This window comes from Oreochromis aureus, linkage group 12 (assembly GCF_013358895.1).
Source record: "Oreochromis aureus strain Israel breed Guangdong linkage group 12, ZZ_aureus, whole genome shotgun sequence".
Classification (NCBI taxonomy): domain Eukaryota; kingdom Metazoa; phylum Chordata; class Actinopteri; order Cichliformes; family Cichlidae; genus Oreochromis; species Oreochromis aureus.
Window position 1 is genome coordinate 2784321 of NC_052953.1, and position 24324 is coordinate 2808644.

Genomic DNA, 24324 nt, shown 5'->3' on the forward strand with positions numbered 1-24324 from the left:
GGAGCGTCGGAGTGATTACCTACATCCTGTGAGTATCTCAAACCCCAGCAGCAAATGTGCTCTTGCATAAACTGTATGTAAGCGATGGAGGTTTTTGAACCTGCTCTGCTCGTTCGCCTGCTGACTGCAATCGGAATAATAACTCATAAAATGAACATTGTGTTTAATCTCTAAGAGTTAAAAACTCACCAGAACGCGTTTACTGAGGTCGAGGATGAAGTGAGCAGTCCGCTCGTTTTTTCTGATTTCTATTGCAACCAGAGAAGTCGCCCCCTGTTGGCCGTTAGAAAGAGTGCAGGCCGAAGGCCTTTACAGCTGATGGGAAAGGGACCATTTTTTATTTTTCACTTTGCTGTTTTCACTGAAACTCAAAGTGTTTTCACTCGCCAAGCGTGAGCAGCAGAGTGTTTGCCAAGACGCTTCTCTCTGACCTCGGTGGGCGACTCTACGGTGGCCCTGAGAGTTCAAATGCACTGAAACATCAGAAATTAGCAGCAAAAAAAATAATTCAAAAGCTCATAAAACGTGACGGCCCAGCTGTGAAAATCACAAGCTAACAGGAAACCGCTGTGAGCAAACAGGTGTGTCTGTGGTTATGAATCATGTGATCCAATCATGCATTTCCTTCCATCTTTGATCTTTTTCACGCTTTCTTTGTGTTTTGTGGGATTTTTTTTTTTCTTCGGTTTCTGATGTGTTTTGTGTGTTTCTGCAGTTCGCGGCTTGATGGCGCTTCATAAGTCGTGCATTTGACCTCTCAGGGCCACCGTACCAATCAGCTGTCACACCCAAACAATGTGGGAGCACAAACCCACAGAGCACTCTAAAGATGGCGTCAGAGAGTTACTGTTGTGATTGGTGTTTTTATTATTATTATTAGTTATTGTCGACTGCATCCAGCCCACAGCTGCGTCACACTTCAGAGTGTTTTGACATATTTCCATAATCAGTGACTGTTTTTCACCTGAGGAACGTTTTGTTCCAACGTTATCATCACTTTCTTTGATTTCTTTGTTCTTCGTGGTTTAATTTGAGGAAGAGTTGAGCTCAGTCACCAAACAAAGCCGTCACAGGGTCACCGAAACATTTCCTCTGGGCTCGCTGACAGTCAGCTGTAATGGGACCTGCTCTCATCGCACGTCCAATTATCCACTGACTCAAAAGGTTGTTTAATATAAAACTGATTTATACTAATAAATTCCAGCAGTGTTTGATTATTTTTAAAGAAGTGGCCTTTTTAGAAAGATGTTTACACCCCGACAGACTGAACAGCTCTGTTATTAAAAGGTTGTTTTTCCTGATGCGCGCACACTGGAATGTAAATGAGCCGATGCTCCTCACAATATTTAAAACACTTTAAACAGATTGGATCTGAGCCTCTGAGCCGCAAATGGGATTTTCCCAATCCTGATTATCCCTGCATGTAACTCGCACGTTAAGCTGTTTTTAATATCTGAAAACTTTTCTTTTACTTTGCTTTAATTCTTAAATAATTCGCTCTAACGTGCACTGTTGTGGCTGTTTGAGGCTAGTCTGCTTAAGCTAATTGACTCTGGACTTTATCCTGCTCGGCTTTGATCTTATCAGCCTGTCGTTGGGTTGATAAAGAGGCTCAGATCAGAGGATAGCGGTAGTCTGATTAGATCCAACAGCCCTACTGTGGAAGAAGTTATAAAAAATTCTCCTGAATTCATTTAATTTGGTCTTTAAAGCGGCCGTTGCTCTTCTGCAGACAGCTGTTTGTGTGCTCTGTGTTTGTGAAGCAGTCGCCTGCAGACGTGTCAGCACGGTTTAATCCACCAGCAAAAGTAAAGTTCACGTCCTCGACGACCCGCCGATCGACTGCTGCTGGCTCTCGATGATCCCGTCGCCTCTCTGTGTACTCAGCTGAAGGCTTCCTGAGCTCCTGTGCACCTTTATCCTTCAAAGTGACACCTACACCGATTTATCCAAAAAACCCAAATCGCGCATTAAGGTGTGTTTGCCTACACAAACATGCCGAGCACTCCGAACATAACAAGGCAAGAGAGAGAGAGGAGGGGTAAATGCCAAACGCCAACCTAAAGGTGTCATCAGATGATTAAATAATACGCAGCTGCAAACAATACAAGCTTCTTTAGTTGAGACGGTCTTAAACAAATGTGTCTGTGCTCACACACACACATCGGGTATTCATTTCTTGTGGGGACATCTACCCTAACCATAACCCACCTGTAACCCTGATACTAAAACCACATTTTGAGTCTCAGACTTGTAGGGACCAGGATTTTGGTCCCCACAAGTATGGTAAACTTCCATCTTTCGGTCCCCACAAAGATATGATTACAAACGCACACACACACTCACACATGCATCCCTGTTCGTGCCGTCCGCCCACACAGCTGTCACAGCTCTGCCTGGCAAGGTAGAAAATAGATTGTTCTCAGCTTATTATCACAGCAGAGCAACAGAGAGGTGCGCTGTGTGTGTGTGTGTGTGTGTGTGTGTGTGTGTGTGTGTGTGTGTGTGTGTGTGTGTGTGTGTCATGGAGCGTTTGGTGAGCGTGACACGATGACCACAGAATCATAAACAGTGCTCTGGGTAATGAAACGCCGTTATTTCCTCTTTCATCAGGCCTGGCGTGCCGTACGCCACACAGCCTGAGATCATATGAGCGAACGTGGTGAATCAGTGAGTGCTGCCTCTCTGCTCTGCTGACGCCCCAGTTTGGGTTTCAGGCTGGTCACATGGCTTGATTTCGGCCTGGTGCTCAGTGCACGAGTATTTTGGAGAACCAGGAGGTAAAATGTCACCAGGAGTCCTGACGTGACACTTTCCTGACGATTTTACCGCCTGGCCTCGTAACGAGCTGCCGTAACGACTTGTTGTGAGCAGCTGCACCTTTATACAGTCGATAAATTCATATATTTCCACTCAGCCTGAGCTCGACCTGCATCAGCTTCTCGCCTCCCCCAGATCACATGTTAATTAGCAGCTGGTGCTGACGGGATGCAGAAGTCGGAGCAGAAGGGGAGGCCGGGTTTGTCAGCGACTGCTGTTTGGTTCAACGGGCTGAAGTCCGGGAGGCTGAGCCCTCGTTAACATGCACGACTGCTCAGCCCTGCGTGTGCTGCGTCATGGTTTGTCCATTAAAACATGCTTTCCTCCTGCGCTGCTGCGCACATTACCCCCTCAGTGCATCTGCTTTGTGTGTGCGTTCAGTGGAGAGGTGTGAAGGTGCATTAAAATTCCTGCACTCAAACCGAGAGCGGTCCAGCTGGTTTCCCTGTGAGAGTGTTTGACTAATACGCAGCAAATACTTGAGTTTGATAGCAGCGCTTCACTAATGAGTCACCATTATTTGCAGCTCTTTAATCACATTCACTCAGCAAAGCGTTGTAAGGTTGTAGTTTCGATTTCAGGGGCTGAAGCTCATCAGCGGCGAGTAAATTAGTGTTTGGACTAAAATCAAAATTCCTCTTCCTTTGATTACAAGACAGCTGAGCTGTAGTCAGAGAAGATTACGTCTGATTGTGGATGCAGAGCTGGTTTGTTAAAACAGAAGTCCTCACACAAAGATAAAAACCCACCAGCCTGCACCTTTCTGACCTCTCCGTTCACCTTTGTCGTCCTGCAGCCTGAGCGGAGCCTCTCCTTTCCTGGGCGACAACAAGCAGGAGACTCTGGCTAACGTGTCGGCGGTGGACTACACCTTCGATGAGGAGTTCTTCAGCAGCACCAGCATGCTGGCCAAAGACTTCATAGCAAGGCTGCTCGTCAAAGATCCAAAGTATGTTCTGTTTCCATTGTATTTGAGCGGGCTTAGAGTCACATCAGAGCAGGAGCCGGTCTAATCATGAGCCTGTGAAATAAAAACACTGGGGAAATGTTTCCATTCATAGCTGCGATACTCCAGGCTAACTCCTTCAGATTTTTTAGACCGTTAGTATCTGTGATGATGTTTCTGCATTGAGGCCCTCCTGCGTATCCTGACTCGTGGTAGTTTTGGTTGACGTGTGATTTCCTCCAGTCAGCTGAACAATAAACGAACACTTTTAATCTTCAGCCTGAATCTTGGCTGTAACAGCAGCGTTTAAACAACGTGTTGACTTCTAAATAATCGCTCTTTGATTGGTCTCGTTTAATCGCTTTTAAGAAGCTGACAGGAAAATTGAATAGGTGCTTTCTCAGATATTCCAGCTACGCCTGCCTCCTCGCTCGGCGCCGTGCCTTTTGGCGCCGGCTCCTAAAATTGTTTGGACTGTGTGCCTCCCTCGTTACAGAGTTGCTCTAGCAACAGCTGAATGGCTGCAGCTGCGCTCGAGGACAGTTACCGCCATCGAAACTCTTTTCTGCTCGTAATTACGCCAGCTCCTTTCAAAACAACGGCGTGAGAACGAGGGGGCTAACTGAGGGGAATAATTGTAGCTGTGAGGATAATTTCATTTGGATAACCTTAAGTAAGAGAGGAGACGGTGAAGGGCGGGCATGCGCTGCTTTAAACAGATGAGAGGGAGAGACTTTACCAGCTTCACCTAATGGAGCTTTCAGAGACGACGGGCCGAGAGCTTTGTAATGGAACGGCTTTTAATTGATCTGCGTCGAGGTCTGGATTCACTCGGGCAGCAGGAAGATAATGAAGAGATGCTGTTATGAAGTTTGCTGGATTAAAGCTGCACCAGCAAAGTGCTGAAAGTCTGGGAACCTGTGTGGTTTGTGTGAATGCAGTCGCCTCGGCTGGAAACGGGATGTGGTGGTGAACGGGCCGAGCCGAGAGGAAGCGGCGCCTTCTCCAGGTTCCCCAAAATCTACGTAGGACGTACGGAAACCGTTCCTGAACAATGGCGTGTTGTTTCACTGAGGGGTGCGCACCCTGAAGCACAGCAGCCTCACTCACATCGAGCTTTACTAAATATTAATCATTAATGTTCGTGCATTACTCTGTTTGTCAGTTTAACTTCTGCTTTGTTGGATGAAATGTGAGCGTTTTAAAATCTGTCCTCCAAACTGTTATCTGTCTCAGGAAGTGGCACCAAAGTGCATCACGTAGATTTGTTCCCTTTACTCAGACGACCACGCCGAGGTTTCTCGGTACCGCGTTTCATGAGACGTCGCGTAGAGAAGTATCGAAAGTTCAAAGAGGAAACTGAATATTCCAGGTTAACAAAGAGCAGCAGAGCTGCCACACAGATTCATAGGACAGTTATATTTATATTTTTATTGCTCATTAGGTGCAGAGCGACAAAGGTCAGCTGTGTATTATCAGCTAGCAATTATTAAAAGACACACAGAGACGTGGCCGAGGCAGCAGCTGACACGGGGCTGAGACAGACGCACAGCCAGTTTACACTCTGCTCACCCGGCGTGGGTGGCTGTGGACTGTGGGAGGAAGTAAACCCACGCAGGAAGCCTGGCAGGGTCAAACAGAGGGCAGCACATTCAAAACACACTAAACATTTTACAAATAAAACCAAAAATATAAAACATGTAACTCCCATCAGATTAAAGCAACTAAAAATCAAAACAATTAAAAAATAAATGAAATTATAGTCAAATAAAATAAATCAATACAAATAAAATGAAGTGTTGATGGCTGCAGAGGTCGCTGCTCTCAGGCCCGACCTGCTTCATGTCTCCATCCAAACACAAGAACCCCATCGTAACAATAATAATAATAACTGGACATCGTGGGCTGTATGTGATCATGAACAGATCGAGGACACATCTAAAACCTGCAGGACGCCGGCCCTCGAGTTCGACACCTGTGCATTAAAGTGATTCATGATCTCAGCGCTGACGTTCGTCACAGTTTGGATGTTTTCTTTAGACTCTTGCACATCTGTAACAAACAGCTGATGATTCTCGACTCTTTCTGGGTTAAAGTCGGGTTAAAATGACTCTGCTGTCATTTCTTGCACTTTCATTGATCTGCACGTACGTTTGTGCGCCGCCTGCGTTCAGTAATCCAACATTAACTGTCAGTGTGAACAGGAGGTTTGGATGTTTGGACACAGACCAGAGTTCTGCTCTTGTTTGTGAAACCTACAAATCTGCAGCTTACAGATCAACTTCCTGTAACGTGATTCGCTGGGTGTCAGGGCGACTCGAGGAAAGGACGGTGTGGCAATGCTTTATTTAATTTACACCACGAGCTTTCTTTGTAAAACAGAAAATAATCAGCATTAATGCACAAAGAACATCCAAAGACTGTAAAGCTGAACCACAGCAGCTGAAACATCTGAAGGTGAATCATCGAGTTTCTTTTGTCTGTCCGCAGAAAGAGAATGACCATCCAGGACAGCCTGCAGCACCCCTGGATCAAGGTTGGACTGATTTCAGCGTTCGGGTTTTGTTGTCTGAGCTTTTCTAACTGTAACATTTATCTCGTTTTGTTTCCCATAATCAGCCAAAGGACACTCAGCAGGCTCTGAGCAGGAAGGAGTCGGCCGTCAACATGGAGAAGTTCAAAAAGTTTGCAGCCAGAAGAAAGTGGAAGGTGAGAGTTTCCATCTTACTGGTTTCTACGCTCACACTGAAGCTTCAGGGGCAATAAAATACATTTCCCATGATGCACCCTGAGAGCTTCTTGCTACAAAGTCTCCTCATGCTTCGATGTCACCGCTGATAGCCGCAGCCATCAGATTCACCGCCGGCACTTCTTTACTGCGTGTCGGCTTCGGTTCATCACAGCTGACCCGGCGACGCTCACAGCCAACACAATGCAGTGGTATTTGAACCTGCGGCGCTGCGGCGGTGCTGTCGCGCCATGTTTCTGTCTTCTGTTTGGGGATGTGACTCACAGCAGCTCCTGGCTTTGCACCAACCTTCATCTGACTTTGAGGATTTATTTATATTTGATACAAAAAATACTCCAAAACACACAAACAGTAAACGTAGCTCAGGCTCGCTCACCTCGACATTCAGAGGGGAGATAAAAAAAAAAGAAGAAGTTTGGTTCAGTTTTAATCTGAAAACTGCAGCAACACAAAGAAAACATGTTTTTAATGAATGAATTCTTATTAATTTGGACAAAATCAGTGTGTGTTTATTGATCTTTATACTGAGTAAATGCTCAGAGATCATTTGAGGTCATCAGTGAGCCTGTAATGTTGTTTTCAGTCAAATGCTTTCGCTCTCTGGTGATGATGATTGATATGTGTCATCTCTGCTGTGTAAATAAATACAAATATAATCTGTAACATCGACGTGAAGCTCGAACGTTTGTAGACGTGTGAGGTCACATCGATCCACGTGCAGGTCAGCGGGTTACGAGCGATGAATCGGAGCAAAGAAACTCAACCAGAGCAGAAAATCGCTCTCCTGCCTGTCGGCGGGGGTCCTTAACGTGACGTGACGTGAACTTGTTCTGCTTCTGCACATTCACCGACCCCGTGTCTTCTCTGTTTCTCTTCCAGCAATCGGTCCGACTCATCTCCTTATGTAACCGCCTGTCCCGCTCCTTCCTGTCCAGGAGCAACATCAGCGTGGCCCGCAGCGACGACACGCTGGTAAGACGCGGGGCCTCACACCTGCAGAGCAACACATAAATGCATTCAGCTTCATGCACCTGACTGGATTTGCAGCTTGTTCCAGCTCTGAAGTCAGTCCTGTATCTCCAGCCAAATATTAGAGTAACTGAGCAGAGACGTGCAGAGCGACTGCTTTCAGTTTGACTGAAATGTTCAGTTACAGCTCAGGTATTTCTGGCCTGACAGACTGCAGAAAACACTCTTTTCCTCATTCTTGCCGCATGTTTATAGACGTGTGTGCGGGGGATTTATATCTTTGTGGGGACCAAAATTTGGAGGTTTACTATACTTATGGGTCAGGGTTACAGTTTAGTTATGGTTTAGACATTCATGTTTGATGGTTAGGGTTAGGGTGAGGGGCTATAGGGAAAGCATTATGTCAATGAGATGTCCCCACAAGTTATGAATGCCCAACATATGTATGTGTGTGTGTGTGGTTTCCAGGCTCTCGGCCTGCTCCGGCGTGCGTCCGTCTTACTATGTGCGGTAAATGGATGAGTCACCTTGCTCAGACACACGGAGGCTTTCACGTTGTTAGCGTGTCTGTTTCCAGTCAGAGTCGACACCGATAAGCTGGACAGATGTAAACACTGTGAGGAGCTTAATCATTCACAAAGCAGCCACGCCGGCCCTGTTTTGTCATCAAAGGATTACACAGCAGCTTCCTCCCGTCACAGGTGACCTGACAGGTAGGACTGGGCACGGTGAGGTCACAGCGCCCCCTGTGGTTCAGGGTAACAAGCACAAGCTCTCTGATGGACAGTTCTAGGCAGTTCCACGGTTTAGTGACTTACCTGAAAAGCACATCCAGGTGGATGTTAGTGCAGGCCTCTGAGAACAGCCTGGCCCGGCCTGCTGGGACGGCTTTGTGAATGATTGAGTTTCTCACAGAAGCTGCAGTGTTCACATGTGTTCGGCTTATGTTACCGAGTTCAGCTCCGGTAGTTCAGATAGTTCATTATTCCTGAATGCTCCTGCAGTACCGGTTTGGTTTTCACTGAAGTTTAGATGTTTCTTCCTTGGGATTATTGTCTTTCTTGTGTTTTTTTTTAATCGCACATTCAGGTATTTGTTCTGCAGTTTAGATAAAAACATGTCAGCTTCCAAAACCCTGAATGCCAGAAATGAGTGGAAAAAACATTTGAACTTGGCAGCGATGTGAAGCAGAAAGACTTTATGTGATTAGACCTCTTTCTTGCTGAGCGTCTGCTTGCATCACGCTCGATGGATAAATGGATGAGTGTGAGTTACCATCACAGTCGGAAGGCCGCTTCTTTATACTGCAGTTATTAAATCATTTCTTTGTATTTTGGAGGTCATAACGAGACCCGGAGGAGATGACATTAAGAGAGAATCTGCAGTGTTTTTTCACATGTGTGCGAACGAGGTCGGCGTGGAGCTCCCAGCAGGCGCCTCGCTGCTCGTACATGTTTGTGTTGTTTGCAGCTCTCAGAGGTGCTTTAGTCACGGCTCGCCCAGCAGGGAGGTTATGTTGAGGAATGCGGCCAAAGAGTCGAGCTTGGCTGAGCAAACGCCACATCAGCCTCGCTCTCTCGCTGCCTCCTCGCCTCCCCGCCTCGCTCATCGCTGTCTCTTTGTGCAGCGGAGCAGCACGGCCGGTTCCTGCACTGCACGGCTGACTCTGGCTGAAGGTGACCGGGTCACGTGTCACTGAAAGAGTCGTAATCACTGGATTCCTGGTTTAGATCGTCCTGTGAGCAGCAGAGGAGTAAATGTCTTTAACCGTGTTTCTCGCCTGTTTAGGATGAGGAAGACTCCTTTGTGATGAAGGCCATCATCCACGCTATAAACGACGACAACGTGCCGGGTCTGCAGCATCTCCTCGGCTCACTGAACAGCTACGATGTGAACCAGCCCAACAAGGTGACGTACAGACACGTTCAGCTCGTTCCTGCTGCATCCAACAAATCTGAAGCAATGACCTCTGTCGGTGTCTTCATTCAAAACTAAACACATCAAAGTGCAGCAAGCACCACCCTGATTCATCCACACAGAGACTCACTGTGTGTGTGTGTGTGTGTGTGTGTGTGTGTGTGTGTGTGTGTGTGTGTGTGTGTGTGTGTGGAGCTGTGGATGTGCTGACTCCATCTTTCTCTGAGAAGTTTTGAGTTTTAGACGCTGAGCTGGGACCAGGTTAAGACTCGGGTTTAAATGTAATGAGTTAGCTTTGTGCTCAGGTCAGGAGATGGACTCGAGCAGGTCAGACTCACTTTAGATACACGAGTGTGAGCACTGCCAGTGTTTCTTTAAACACATTTAACAAAGTAACCATTCAGACACAGATAAAACCATCACATATACAATTTTTATAACTAAATAACTTGTTTATTCTTTATCATCCCAAGAATTTGTGAAAATCAAGGAATACTTCCCCTTTTCTGGCATTTTTCACACCTGTGTAGGAACGCTGGCATCAGCGCAGCAGGAGCAGCGTTTTATTAAAAACTGAAGGTATCGGTTATTTCACTGCAGTTTCTTTGCACAGGTATCCAGTTTGGACCTCTGTGTTCCAGCATCAAATGAATCATGCAAATAATTTGAGAAATTATTCAGTTGTTGTGCAGCCTCGTGTTGCATAATGATGTTTGTGATGATGTTTGATCCGGCTTTTTCCGGCTCTGATCCAACGCAGAGAGCTGATTGGCTGTCAGAGTTACATTTATGAGCTGTGCTCCACACTGTGTGGACGGGAATCCTGCTTTTATATCTAAGGCAAAACGTAGCAGAGTGAAATATACATCCAGGAATATAAAGTCCCTGACACAACCATCCCTCGATTTTATTAACAAAGCCGAACACCTACAAAATCATGATGAATGAAAAGTTGATTAAAAAATAAATTGAAAGATCCTGAATCTTGGATGTCGTCTCAAAGATCTCCATAAAAACCTTTCTGTCTTTTCCATATTTATTTAAAGCTACAGCCAGCATCCCAGAAACTAGGTCGTCCCGTCCTGCCAAAACACAACAGGAGAAAAACGGGGAAAAATCCCAGCCTGACGTTTTAAATACTGACGTTCCACCGAGATTTAAAAATAACAGAGCATGTTTCACTAGCTGGGACCACATCCTCGGTAACGATGGGCGATGAGGGACGAGGAAGTGTGACTGGCGACAGCTCCCGGGCCGGGCAGATCGCCGTGTACTAACAAGAAATGAATGAAGGAAAGGAAGAGAGGGAAAATAGGGGGGGGGGGGGGGGCATGAAAATAAGAACAGCAGGTATTGGTGAAGGGGGGGCTTTTACAGCCTGAGGCCAGAGGGGGCGTGAAGGAGGAGTGGTCCCGCTCCTGAAATTCAGATGATATCTCCACTTCCACAGTAGGTACGGCCACACAGTCGCTTCCAGGCTCATCTGTCACATGCAGGTTTTTGCAGTGTGTAAACAGGTGAAATCTGCAGATTTGAAGTGTTAATGTACAGCATCATCATCATCACGTCTTCATTAAAGAACATGAGTGAACAGAACTGTGGATCGAGGATGTGCTCGTGGTCCAGCGTTTTAGAGACGGGTGTTTACGTCCAGTTTGTGGCACCGATGGAGCGTTTTCTGTGCATGATTACACAGTTAGAAACTCAAACACACTTTGCTCTTAGTGCTATCAGTCAGTTTTTACAGCACGCGGCCTGATGGTCGGGTACATGTCAGGACTTAACTACTGTCTCATCTTCATTCTGCTTCGATGGGGAAGGAGACGCTGTTTGCTGACAGCTGACGGGCGACGGGAGGACGAGAAGCCATTAAAGTCAGTGAAGTGTAAAAAATAGAAAGGAAGAGGAAAGAAATGAGGAAGGATGAAAACCCAGAGGTAGAGTCGGCTCAGTCTGTGTCTCAGCTCAGGAACTTGTTCAGAAAAGGTTATCGCGCCATTTTCTTCTCTTCTTCCGTGTCATTATTTCCACCTCAGACTTCATTTACTTCCTCTCTACATTTTTCTGTGTAACTACGCACAGTCAGATTGAGCTTTACCGCACAAATTAAAGACATAAACGCAGCATTCACACATAAACAGGAAGCGTAACGCGTGTGTTGTTTTGCAGCACGGGACTCCTCCCCTGCTGATCGCAGCCGGCTGTGGAAACATTCAGATCATCGAGGTCCTGATGAGGAAAGGAGCGGAGATCCGGGCCCACGACAAGGTAAGACCCGGATCTGACGTCACCGCTGCTGTGACGAAGACTGGGGGAAAAGCATCAATGACCTGCTATACAGCAGCTGACCTTTGACCCTGCTGTGAACCAGGACAGCTTGATAACTTTTTTTATAAAAATAAATATGACAAAATCAATATTTCAGTGAACAAACCTGCAAACGTTGCCTAATGAATGTTATCATGATTGTCTGATGATGTGGGACTTAAAATAATCATTTCATGTCAGAGGTGAATATTTTAGCCTGTGTAATGACAGAAACTGTGAAAACAGTCGAGTCATCAGAGCCGCTCCTCTTTGCTGATTGGCTGTTTTCATATGCGCTGCGTAATGCTGGGACGGACTTTGAGCTCTGATCGTCGGTTCGGCTTCGTCCTTGCTCTGCGTGCACTGATGCTGTTGTGGTACATCAGAGGTTTTCCATCATATCTTACGAACACATTTTAATTTGAAATGAGAAAAATTGTGAGATTTCATCTTCTTCTTTAGAAAAATCAGACACTAATGTAGATGCGAGGGTTGAGTTTAGCCCTGCGGGCTCTGCCTGCAGCACCACGGTCAGAGCCCGCATGTGACAGCTGACGTCGATTTATTTCTTTGAAACTCATGAAGTGCTTAAGATTGTTCAGAACCAACAAAGTGCATCAACCACAAAATTTGTGCCACTGCTAAAACTCTTTGTCACAGCTGCATCTTCATCAGTGAAGACGAGCGTTAGACACGGAGGAAGACTTTAGCAGAGCCTGAAATCGTTTCCCCTCCGATAGCCGACAGTTCCTGGAAGTTCTCTGTGAGCAGCTGAACATCCGCAGCAGCTTCTCTCTGACAAACTTCCTCCATCATGAAGTGTCCTGAATCTGTGCTTACACCGAGCTGCAGGTCCTTCCTCGTTTCCCAACATGTTGCAAAATAAGAAAATAAGAAACGTCTGGAGCTGCTAACCAACAGCAGGGTCGGCACTATGTCTCTGAAGTGATCTCACGCTCGTTGTCTTTGATTTGACTTCAGTGCCACACATGAAATCTCAGGCTTAGAAAAGAAACCAAGGGCAGCTTAATGCTACACTGACTGACTTACAAGCATCGAGCAGCCATTAAATAACCGTTTCATTCTGTCATCATCAGTGCAGCAAGTTCAGGAGTTTTATATATAGATGTTATTATTTATAAAGAAATAATGGCAGCACAGGCCAGTGTTTTGACTCTGTATGGATCTCAGACACCGTTCCTCCGGTTAGAACTTAAACCACAGCTTCAACACGACTGCTCTGAGTCTGAGCCTGACATCCAAGCACAGCCTCAGAACGATCCCGTGTTAAAGAGCACGGCACAGTGTTTTCCAAGGATGCGTTCCTATCGTGTGGCTGCAGACTCTACGTAAAGGTCAGGGATTAATCCTGCAACGCTGTTCTCTCTCCAACCCTCAGAGCGGAGCCAACGCTATCTACTACGCGGCGAGACACGGCCACGTGGAGACCCTGAGATTCCTCCATGAGAAGAAATGCCCCCTGGATGTGCAAGATAAGGTAGAAAAGCAGGTCCTCTCCCTCTCTGCACGTCTCACACTCTCACATGGAAAAACACACACTTACTACTACTCATCACGCTCTGTTATCTGTCAGCAATTACTCACTGCCTCCTACCCACCAAACCCCTCGAGAAGCATTACTTTGAAATGCCCAGAAACACACACACACACACACACACACACACACACACACACACACACACACACAGCTTTACACATTCACACTTTCACATTTCCACACCTGTGGAGAAAACCAGTTTCTCTGGCATTTTATCAGCTTATTTGCTGTTGCTATGGAAACAAGCCTTGCAGAGAGAGATGGGATTTGTGTGTGTGTGTGTGTGTGTGTGTGTGTGTGTGCGTGTGTGTGTGTGCTTTCGATGCTACTGTGGCCTCGATCACAGAGCTCGTATGGGCGTCCGAAATCCCCAAAGCGGTTTCCAGTCTCTCCGATCTTCACGAGGTGTCCTTTCCTGTCTGCGAACGCGGAGCGCGGCTAATCTGCGCCTCACGCGCTCTGCTGATTACTATCCAGCTCCCGTCCAGGCGTCGTTAAAGTTTCATCTTTCTTTATTACACAATAAACCCCAAATCACAAGCCGAGGCGTTTGTGTGGAACTAGATAATTGCCTTGTGAGAACGGAGAAGCCAAAAGAGCTTTCAGGTTTATCATAACAAGGTGAATCTGCGGCGGGTTTTTATGTAATTCTCCAAATTAAACCGCTCTTTGAGGGTTTTTTCCTTTTTTTCCAGAGTGACTCCGTCTCTCAGTAACAAGTAAACACGTCGTCTCGCTAACGAGCGTTTACTCTGACTGCCAGCTCCAAATCTAAAGCTCGTGGGTCAGTTTTTAACGAAAACAGAAGAGGGGAATCTGAAGGTTGTCAGAGTTCTAGTCAGAGTAAGCATCCACAGCGTCCACGCTTGGTATGCATGGTCTGTGCATGCAGTGCAAACATTTGGCACTGTGTTGTGTTTCAAGAAGCAGGGAGGTGAGTCCGCTGCTCCCTGTTAACATGAAGTTGAGGTTTTGGCTACTATACGGAAAATCTGGGACGTCTGGCCAAACTACAAAATCTAAACTGGAGACAGCACTCCCACTTACGGTGTCAGGGTCACAGAGGCTCCCTGGCTACCTCCCCCTGCTCCTCTGGGGGGACACCGAGCTGCTCCTTCTGATGTGGAGGAGTAGCTCTCACCCGTCTCTAAGGGTGAGGAAGGACAGCCCTCTGAGGAAGCTCTTTCCCGCTGCTTGTATCCTCGGTCCTGTTCTTTCGGTCGCTGCTCTCAGGTGAAGATGGAAACAGCGTGTTAGAGGCTGCGCTGTGTGTCGTCTCCTTCAGTCTTTCACACATTGTTTTTGTCATGCAAGAGAAAATTTGCACGCAGAATAAACGCATGTCAATCATCTCTCATCACCATCTAGCAGCTCGTGCAATCAGCCAGCGCCTGGAATAATAAACGTTTCACTTCCTGAAGCTTAAAGGAAGGTTCTCCAAGGTTTCCAGGAAGCGCCTCCGGACACCAGCAAAGCTTCGGCTCAGTCAGAGTCTCTGTCACTGCGTTTACACTTTAACTCTGAGATTTCATAGGAACTGTTTTTATCTGAACTTTCCGACGTGTCACAGACGTGTTAGACGTCACGTGTCACAGTCAGGCGAGTGTGAGCGACAGACGCACAGTCGCTTGTTTTGTTCTTTTGTTTGACTTTTATGACAATTTTATCCTTTATAGCTTACTGTTCATTTAATCTGCTGCTTTGTTATTAATATATTGGCTGTTGATCACCTCCAGTCTGGCGAGACGGCTCTACATGTGGCTGCTCGCTATGGCAACGTGGATGTGGTGAGCTACCTGTGCAGCATCCGAGCCAACCCGGACCTGACGGACAGGGTGAGCGAGTTCAGCGACAGTATCGGAATAATAAACGAGGGGTTGTTCGAGGGCCGCGGGGTTTTATCTTTGCGCTCCGCCTTTCTGTCTGCAGGAGCAGGAGACGCCGCTGCACTGCGCCGCCTGGCACGGCTACTCTCCGGTAGCCCGAGCTCTCTGCCAGGCAGGCTGCCACGTGGACGCCAAGAACCGCGAGGGGGAGAGCCCGCTGCTGACGGCCTCTGCCCGCGGCTTCGTGGACATCGTGGAGTGTCTGGTGGAGCACGGAGCCGAACTGGAAACCACCGACAAGGTGATCAGAGCTCAGCCCGATTTATTCTGGCACATTTCATTTTACAGAGCTGAAACTTTCAGCACTTCATGTGGTGTAACACGTTTTTACAATACAAAGAAAGTATGTTTGTATGTATTTAACCTGAGTCCAGGCTTCTGAAGAGAAACTGTAAAGCAACACAAAATTATTCAGATTTTATGATAAAGTATTTCTGTGTGAGTGTTGACTAACAGGTCTCACAGCGCGCTGAGGCTGACATCACGGCCTCGGGGAGCTCGCCTCGTTGAATGTTGCGTAACAGCACGAATAAAAAACTGACCCTCGGTCCAGCCTCCACCTGTGCAGGTCACAGACACTGACCAGTCTGTGTTTGTGTCTCCAGGAAGGCCACACTGCTCTCCACCTGGCTGTGCGTCGCTGTCAGGTGGAGGTGGTCCGCTGCCTGCTCAGACACCGCTGCCACGTGGATCAGCAGGACCGCCACGGAAACACGCCGCTCCACATCGCCTGCAAGGATGGAAACCTGCCCGTCGTCATGGCGATCTGCAATGCCAAGGCTACCCTCGACCTTCCCAACAAGGTGAGTACAAGCATTTCCCCCCCAAACGGCCCAGATAAGCTCCCTGAGGCGTTCCCAGACCGCGCTGAGAGGACTTTGGTGGTATCAAGTTTTTAGACACAGCTGTCCTCCTGAGAGCGAAGGTGGAGGTGCTCCAGGAGAAAATAAGGACCTCCTCCTAACTCTACTCTCCGCCCCCTCCCTCATATCCAGGCACTGGTAATGTTAATGTGTGGGGGTTTATTTTTCAGCCCTCGCATGCAGGTGTTCATTTTTCCGAACTGTCCTGACGCCATTAACATGAATACGCTTTCTGTTTTTACTCTCCTCTTACATAATCTTCAAGCACATCTACTGTTCTTCAGCGCCAGCTCAGCGATGCTGGTGTTATGTGATGTGTTATGGCACCTTGATGAGTCAGGCCAAACGTGTCTCTGTCTTATAAAACCAGCCGCACACATGTGCTGCGTGACCAACAGCACCTGAGTGATTGAGGTTAGCAGCCTTGGCGCTGTATCCTTTCACCCTGCGGTCTGTGCTTGCTCCCTCCATTTCCCTGCTTCTGGGAATCTGCAGTGATGGATCGTGCTGTAGATGGACTCAATACTATCTGCCACAGGAGGAGTCGCAGAAGTAAACAACAGCTAACTGAACCACACTCAGCTTGACGCTCTGCAGGAAACAAGATCCATGAAGTAATCTTCCTCACGAAGAAGACTCCTTTAATCAAACCTCATCCAGCCCCCCATCAGCTCAGCTGTCAGACCTGCTCGTGCAGTATCAGCCAGTGTTGAACTGTTGATCTCAAACATGACCACAGTTTCAGATCACGAGGTCAGTGTCTGTGCCAGTAATCCCTGCTCTCAGCTTCAGTGTTTTTACTGCTCTCACAGACTAATATGGTCTGGGTGTGAACACGGAGCTCCACCCACCTGCTGTTCAGTTTGTGAGGCACGACCAATGAGAGGAAACTAGCTCGTACGTAAAGGAAGTAGAATAGTTTGAACTGAGAGCTGCTGCAAAGCAAATGTAGCTCAAGAAAAATAAGACGAGTTTTAATTAGTGGTTTGATCATTTTTTTGCGGCTGTCCATCTGAGTTAAATGAGGCCTAATCACAGGTGGAACAAAGGGATAAAAACACAGGAAGTAGAATATAATGTGGTGTAGGGTTTACAGAGATAAGTGCTGTTTTCTGCAGACATATTTTAAAATCGTCTTTCTTCTGATATAGAGCCTCTAAAGCTCCCATCCTCTCCTGCCTCTCACCGAGCTCGTCTCCCATGTTTCTGTCTGCGCTGATTCTACTTTCTATTTTGACACCATACATTTGAACATCTTCTGCGACGGGGAAGCTTTTCTCAGGCGCTGCTCGGCTTTTTCTGCAGAAACTTTTTTTCAGCGTACAGGGAGGTGATGTGCATCCGGAGCAGACAGCGCTGCCAGAGACGTCGTGGTTTATGCATTATTTTCAGTTGGAGCTTGTTTCTTTTACGCTCGTCTGAAGCAGCGAATCACACGCTGCTGACTCTGGGCCCGGATTGCTCTTCGCCTCAGCTGCAGACACCGAGGAGAGAAATAAGAGGGTGGGATTGAAACCGTCTCCAGCTCAGTTTGCAGCATAACTAAACAGGATGGATGTTCTTTGTTCTTTCAAGCTGCTGCAAAGGAGAATGGATTGAAATGGCTCCTTCACTGAGCTCCGTTTATTTCAAGCTGATTAAATTCCAAAGCTTTTACTGTAAGACATCAACATCGAACTGTTCTGGATTTACGAGATATTGTGGTATGAAATTGATGGTAATTATATGGTGTTTACAGTAATTAGCGTTGTTTTCGGGGGCACTGTGTTCCTGCTCTAATCAGCAGTTTTATTCTTCAGGCCGAGCGACCGCAGCGGGAACAGCGAGCAGCCGATCAGCCCGCCGAAGCACGACCGCGCGCTTAATTAGGCCGAGTAAGCGCGAGGCCACAGGGGAAAACGCAGTTCAGTGTTTGTTTAAGAAAATGTGATAAATGCTGATTTCAATGTTTTTGTCACTCCTTTTCCTCCATATTTGTGTTACAGTGATGACAGGTTAAAGAGAGACGCATTTTTGCTCTCCCTCAAAGCCAGCTTTCTTCTGATTGGCTGCTCCTCATTAACAGAAAGTGGGCGGGGCTTCTCATAGGCAGCTATGTACCTGAGAAAACCATATTAAAGATATCTGCTCTCATCAGACATCACACAGGGATTGGCGATGTTTAGTACGTTCGTTTTATTGAAAAAAACTGAATGTGAGCTTCTTGAAAAACTGTCCACTTCTGTCTCATCATACGTTCTTTTAATGGCCAGCAGGGGGCGATACAGGGTGTTGCAAAAAGACTTGGAGCCCTGCAGACGTCCGCCCGCCCTGACCTCCATGAACACTGTACTGATGAGTTTATGGGCTCGCTCGGTCATTTTGGGGGAGAAGGAATAAAACATGAAGTTTAATTTGTTCATTTTTGGTCATTTTGAGTTTCAGAAATTGAGAATATTTCCATTGGCTAATGACTTCACCCTGTAAGCGTGCGGTTTCAGAGTCAGACCCACCCGCTCCACACATCAAGATAACCGTAAAAATGCTCGTCTGGAGGCTTCATAATGACAAAGCAGTGTGAGACGGCGGCTACATCCTTTAAACTGAGTCAGAAGGGTTTGGGGTTTTTCAGGAATCCTTATTCAAGCATTTCTGCCTAATATCTGCTCAGTAACCTCATTTAATGTCAAAGGCAGACATGAAGCCCTGTAATGATTGTGTGCGTGACTTTCAGCGTGTCAGTCGTTCATGTTTGCTGAAAGCTGCTTTCTCTCTGTTCTGTGCGTCACAGTCCGGCAGAACTCCGCTCCACCTGGCGGCGAACAACGGGAGCCTCGAGGTCGTCCGCCACCTCTGCCTGGCCGGAGCGAACATCGACGCCGTCACCAACGTAAGGCACCTCTCTGTTTTACCGCTCGGGCGGGTGTAGCAGCACCTCGTCATCATCGTGATGAGACTCTGACGTGGCCCATTGCAGCCCGTTTGATCACCACACTGTAGAAAATGTTCACATATGATCCTGTTGTGATCTGATTGTGCAGCACGTCGGTTGACTGAATAGATTTGACTCGAGTATCGTCGGAGGGGGCGTGGTCCACGCCGACACGCCTCATATAGTATGTAAATTGGAAACATCGCTCCCGAGCTTGTTCAGATATTGTTTGCATGGAGAGTTGTTCATTTTCTGCTTGGGCTGCAGAGGAAGTCGCTGCTCACGAATTCTCAGTAAAACTGGAAAATTCTTCTGACAGCGTTTGACTCAGAAACGAGCCCTCATCTCCACCCTCATCTCCACCCTCATCTCCGCCCAGCTCAGCTGCACCACCTGTTTGTTTTTTTAATCAGCCCTTTCTCTCTGAGGTTTTCAAGGCTAAATCTTCTCCATGTTTCTTCCTTCTTCATGTTGTTGATGTTCTTTCGACCTCTTGAACCCTGATAAGTTTCCTGATCGTGTCCCATCCATTTACCTTACAGTCTCTCAGCTTTGAGCTCTTAAACTCTTATTAGAATATTTAAATCCCAGCTGGCAGTTTAAGAGCTGCACCATTAAATCAAATGAAAAGTCTGCTGAGGATTTTAAACACATTTTTATTAACATGTTTGGGGGCTTTAAAATTTCTCTTTGAAAGTCCAAGAAGTAAAAAAACGAGAATAACTTCGACTGTTTAATTTCTAAAGACGTTTGCTGAAGTTTAAGTCTGCGGGGTCGTTACGAGCGGTTAGCTTGATTCAGGAGATTGTGCAGTAAGAGTTTGGAACTTGTGACGTGTAAAATAAACCGTAGCTGTGAGCAGCTGAGGTGAAGACTCCTGTTTTTCAGCTGTGTTTGCTGTACAAGGAAGAAAACGTGAGCAGGAAAAACGGGTTCGTTATCGTGCAGATGAGATATTTAAGACGAGTGAATTCAAACGTGGATTTCGTGTCTGCACAGAGACGTTGGTGCCGAGTCTGCGCGGCAGGTGAGGCGTTAAAGGCTTCAGCAGCCGCGGGCTGAGAGCTTTTATCCAAGCGCTCGGGATCAAATGCAGAGCAGGTTCCACATTGAGCCGTGAGTGGGTTTGACTTCACAGATAAGTGGGAGTTCATGTCCAATCATTTTAGATCCGAAAGGATTTTTTTCTCCAGCGCTCTGAGCTGACGCTTCTCCACGCCGAAGACCAGGAGATGACTTCATCTGAGCCGCGTCCAGGATCCAAATAGTTTTATGAAGACTTTATTTAAGAAGTAACTGTTATCGTGATTTTCCACCATATAAATCAAACTGAATTGAAAGAGTTACGTCAGGAGCGAAAATTTCATTTATGTAAATGTTCATTTTGATGGTTTTAAGTGTCTTAACAAACAGAAACACTCCTGTGAAATGTTCGGGTACAAGAACTGGACTCAAAATGAGCGAAGAAGCAGCCAACGTCCGAAAAAGACCTTCAGCAAACCTGGAGACTATCGCTGGAGAGCACGTCAGGGTCGGCGCGTCAGCCTCCATCATGGGGCGCCTCCCTGCTTGTCCTGCCAGAGCTCACAACATGACCTCAGCTGTTATTGTGCAGATGTTTTCAGCCTGTTCAGATACGATTTCCAGATGTTTCCAGCGTTCTCCGCCGGCCTTCCTCTCGATATCAGAAGAAACGTGTTTTTGTCCATCTGTCATTGAAATTCCTCAGAGCCTCAAATCTAATTCTGCTCGAGTCCTGATGCATTATGAATTAATGCGCTCTGTTCTTTTTTTCATGAATTTCATTAAATTGATCTGGTTCCACCAGCAGATGTTCCGCGCTGAGGTTTTTCCCTCTCTGCGTTCCCGGGATGTTAATATTGTGGCAGCTGATGTGCTGTGCATGTTTAATCTGGAAAGCGCACACTGGGATGTATAATTCATTGTCGGGTGGCCGGTGTCAGCGAGGACGGCCTCTCACGGTGCCTCGTGTCTGTGATCTTTGCCTGGTTTTTCTGTGGAGGCTGAAATATTCTTCCAAATCATTCCAGCCTCTGCCGATTTCACCGTCACTCGTTGTTCCCAAGCTTCCGTTTCAGCAGATATTTAGTCTGGGCTGGAAATACTGTGGATGATCTAATATTCCTCACATAACGCCAGCCGTTCATCTGTCACTGCCAAGCATCAGTAGTAATAATCTTGACACCCAGCCGAGCACCGCGAGAGCGTTCACGCGTCTAAATGGTCAGACTTCATTTACCCCATCCAGTCGGCTCGGGAGGTCGATGATGTCGAACTCCGATCGTCACACGAGTCGTGTTTGAAGAGTGAAAATGAAACGAAGAAGAAATGATTTTATTAAAGCTTTACATTCGAACAGTGAGCGCTCTGTGTCGATCTTCATCACAGACGAGCTGCACGTGTTTGGCTGTGCTGCTGTGTCTGGGAGGCGGCGGCGGCGCTCTGTGGGCGTTTCAGGCCGTCCATGCAGGTTTTCCCACCGGAGCGTCAGCCGAGCCGGACAGTGACAGATACATGAACGCTGTCAGGAATGTGGTGTTTGTGTCGGACCGTTTGAGTGGAAAGTAACACATCAGTGTGTGTGTGCGTGCGTGTGTGTGTGCGTGTGCGCAGCTGTAATTAATCCACTGACATCAGCTGAGCGACGACGCTGCATGATGAATAATAACTGTCATCACAAATAAAGGTCACTTCAGGCACATCGAGTCAGACTGTTTGGGGATCGTTATCAGTCTGATTTACGTGAATGTCGATGTTTTTGGAAAGTATTCATTAAAATAATGTAGAAAAACAGCTGACTAATCAAACACGAGCAGCAGACGTCGGCGTCAATCAGAAAGAGAACAAAACCAAAATATCTGCTGAATTTCCTGTTCTGGATAAACACGTAAATAAATATACAAATATGAATAATTTTTGCATCTAATCTGCTTCTTCTGATCTAAACAGTAACACATGATGGTTTTGGGGGAAACACTCAGTGTAAAGTAAAAGCAGCGTCTGCTGGGCTCGAATGAGCTGAACTGGTTTAAAATGAAGTTATTTTACAGAAGTGGCTGGAAGCTCTTTTTTGTGCTCGAGCTCCTTTTTTATTATAAAAACTCCATAAAACTAATTTGCTCAGTGGAGCTGAGGAGATGTGATGGTCCGTTTACTGAAGAATTGACTTTTTTTGTTTTTCTCCTTCAGGATGGAAAGACGGCGGAGGATTTGGCTTCAGCCGATCATCACGAGCACGTCGTGTCGCTGCTGGGAAAGCTTAAAAAGGTAAAGAGGAAGAAAAAGGCTTCAAAGCTTCGTGTTGGTGTTTAACGAAGTTGCGTCGCTGCGTGATGACGTGTGAGCTGAGTTTGTTTGAAGAATGGGGTTATAAAAATAAACGATGTGATGAACACAGTTTAGGAAGTGCAGATGATGATGATGGTGGTGGTGATGAGGCACAGTCGGGCTTCACAGTCATCACACTTGGTCTATTTCGGCGCAGAGGTGTGGAGAGAGACGTCTCGGGAAGACGGAGGTGTTAGATTTTAGCGATCTGCCGTTTTTAGACTTTGGGACTCGACACCTGCAGGTGAAAGGAATTCTGATACAGCTCCGTACGGAAAGGACGAACACTCAGGGAAACCCAAACCTTTCATCTCCATGACGATCAGCTTCACCCTCCACAGCGCCGTGTGTGAGTCCAGTGTTCCCAGTAAGCCAGTGTTCCCTCCTCATCTAAGGCTGTGTGATGCCGACTTCTCTTCTGATCCATTTTTTCCAGAAAACCTGCCGAGAATCGGTGCAGGGCGTGAAAACATGAAGCAGCAACTGTGAAAACAGTCACCCTCTGCATATGCTGGGCTAATTTCAGACACTGTGGCACACGGACGCCACGTTTGAAAGAAAAGGCCGACTTGTCGAGAACCAAGAGGGGAAAAAACCCAGCGGCTTGAAACGAGAACTCGTTCGTTTTAAAGCCGGATTCTGTGAATCACACTTTTTGAAATTGGAAATGAATTATTTTTTGACACGTTAGCATAACCCAGGTGGGATTACGGAGCGCTTTCACAGCCCACGTATCCGCTCGCAGCGTTTGTGGCCACTTCTGATGCGTGACTCATTGGATGGTTAGAAAAACGTCTTAAACGGCTCCATCGAGCTGTCAGATCTACGGCGGCGTGAGGAAGCAGCTGGCTTTTGTTGTAAATGTTTAAGCGTTTCCTGCGGCTGAGTCACCGTTTCATTTTTACAGAAACATTAAGAGCAATTTTAAAAAACCGTAGCCCGAAGAATCGATGATGTTTTGAACAAAGCATCACCGGCTCTCCTGTAACGCCGCTCACAGCACGACGTTTTAATACTGTCACATTTAAATGTTTTATAACTGAAGTATTTATAGACACATAAAATATGGAACGTTTTGATTGAGACACAGGAACTCTTATAGCACAGCTACTCTCCTGTTCATCCACCAAAATAAAAGCATTTAAGCTTCCTGTGTTGTTTTTAACATCTCTGTCCAATGAATGGTAAACAGACTCGTGCGCGGACGCCCTGAGGAAGAGCTCACGTCCTCAGTTTATGGTTCACCTGCTCAGCGGTGAAACATTTCTGTCACCACCAGGGGGCAGGTTTCACCTGCAGCTGCGATGTCACCGCTTAGCTCTGCGAGTCCATGGCCGTTTCTCAATTCTCAAGTACGCGAGTACGTACTCGCCGAGAACGCGAGCACGGACTCGCGATATGTACAATTGGAACACCTGCGTACGTGATGATGTCACAGGTCCGGAGTTTTTACTGCCGTCCCCTCCTAATTTAACTGTGAGTAACATGTTATGAAGCTTAACTTTAATCACAGCCAAACCGGTTTACTCAGGAACAAATAAAACACTGAAATAAACCAAACATTAACATTTAGAAGTGATCTAAGTGACTTATATATCATTTTTAACCTCAGTAGTGAAACCTCTATTAATAAAAATAGTGTACATGTACATACGTGTACATACCTTAATAAAAACAAGCAGGTGAGATGTTAGAACGCTTTTATTTCTATTCTAGTGGACACTCAATACTATAGACAGCTGCTGGAGTTTCTTTAACCTGAGTAGTGAGAAGACCGCGAGCGGGGGGCGGGGGGGGGGGGGGTTGAAAACGATGTGCCGGGAGTCCGCTGTTGAGTTTTGGACGAAATGCATTCTGGGATATTTAGCTGTACCAAGTCCACACCGATGCATGCTCGATAAAACGGGCAGAACGAGAACACATCCGGGACTTTTTCGCGTTCTCGGCTTGATGCGTACTTCGAATTGAAACAGTACTTGGTCTCTGACTGATGACGTATCACGAGTACACGAGAACGCAAGTACGCACAAGTACGCATATTGAGAAACGC

General features: G+C 46.7%; 1 protein-coding gene across 4 annotated transcripts in view; it reads left to right on the forward strand.

The window, feature by feature from the left end:
* The window catches only part of dapk1 (death-associated protein kinase 1), an 80836-nt gene that overhangs the window by 46220 nt on the left and 10292 nt on the right, over nucleotides 1-24324 (forward strand). For all 4 annotated transcript variants that reach the window (XM_031756570.2, XM_039620573.1, XM_039620575.1 and 1 more), the window contains 13 exons: nucleotides 2-28; nucleotides 3617-3769; nucleotides 6257-6302; nucleotides 6386-6475; nucleotides 7395-7487; nucleotides 9273-9392; nucleotides 11571-11669; nucleotides 13108-13206; nucleotides 15003-15101; nucleotides 15196-15393; nucleotides 15758-15955; nucleotides 18786-18884; nucleotides 22137-22214. In XM_031756570.2, the coding sequence (XP_031612430.1) occupies nucleotides 2-28; nucleotides 3617-3769; nucleotides 6257-6302; nucleotides 6386-6475; nucleotides 7395-7487; nucleotides 9273-9392; nucleotides 11571-11669; nucleotides 13108-13206; nucleotides 15003-15101; nucleotides 15196-15393; nucleotides 15758-15955; nucleotides 18786-18884; nucleotides 22137-22214 (1399 nt within the window). The remainder of the gene's footprint in view (nucleotide 1; nucleotides 29-3616; nucleotides 3770-6256; nucleotides 6303-6385; nucleotides 6476-7394; nucleotides 7488-9272; nucleotides 9393-11570; nucleotides 11670-13107; nucleotides 13207-15002; nucleotides 15102-15195; nucleotides 15394-15757; nucleotides 15956-18785; nucleotides 18885-22136; nucleotides 22215-24324) is intronic.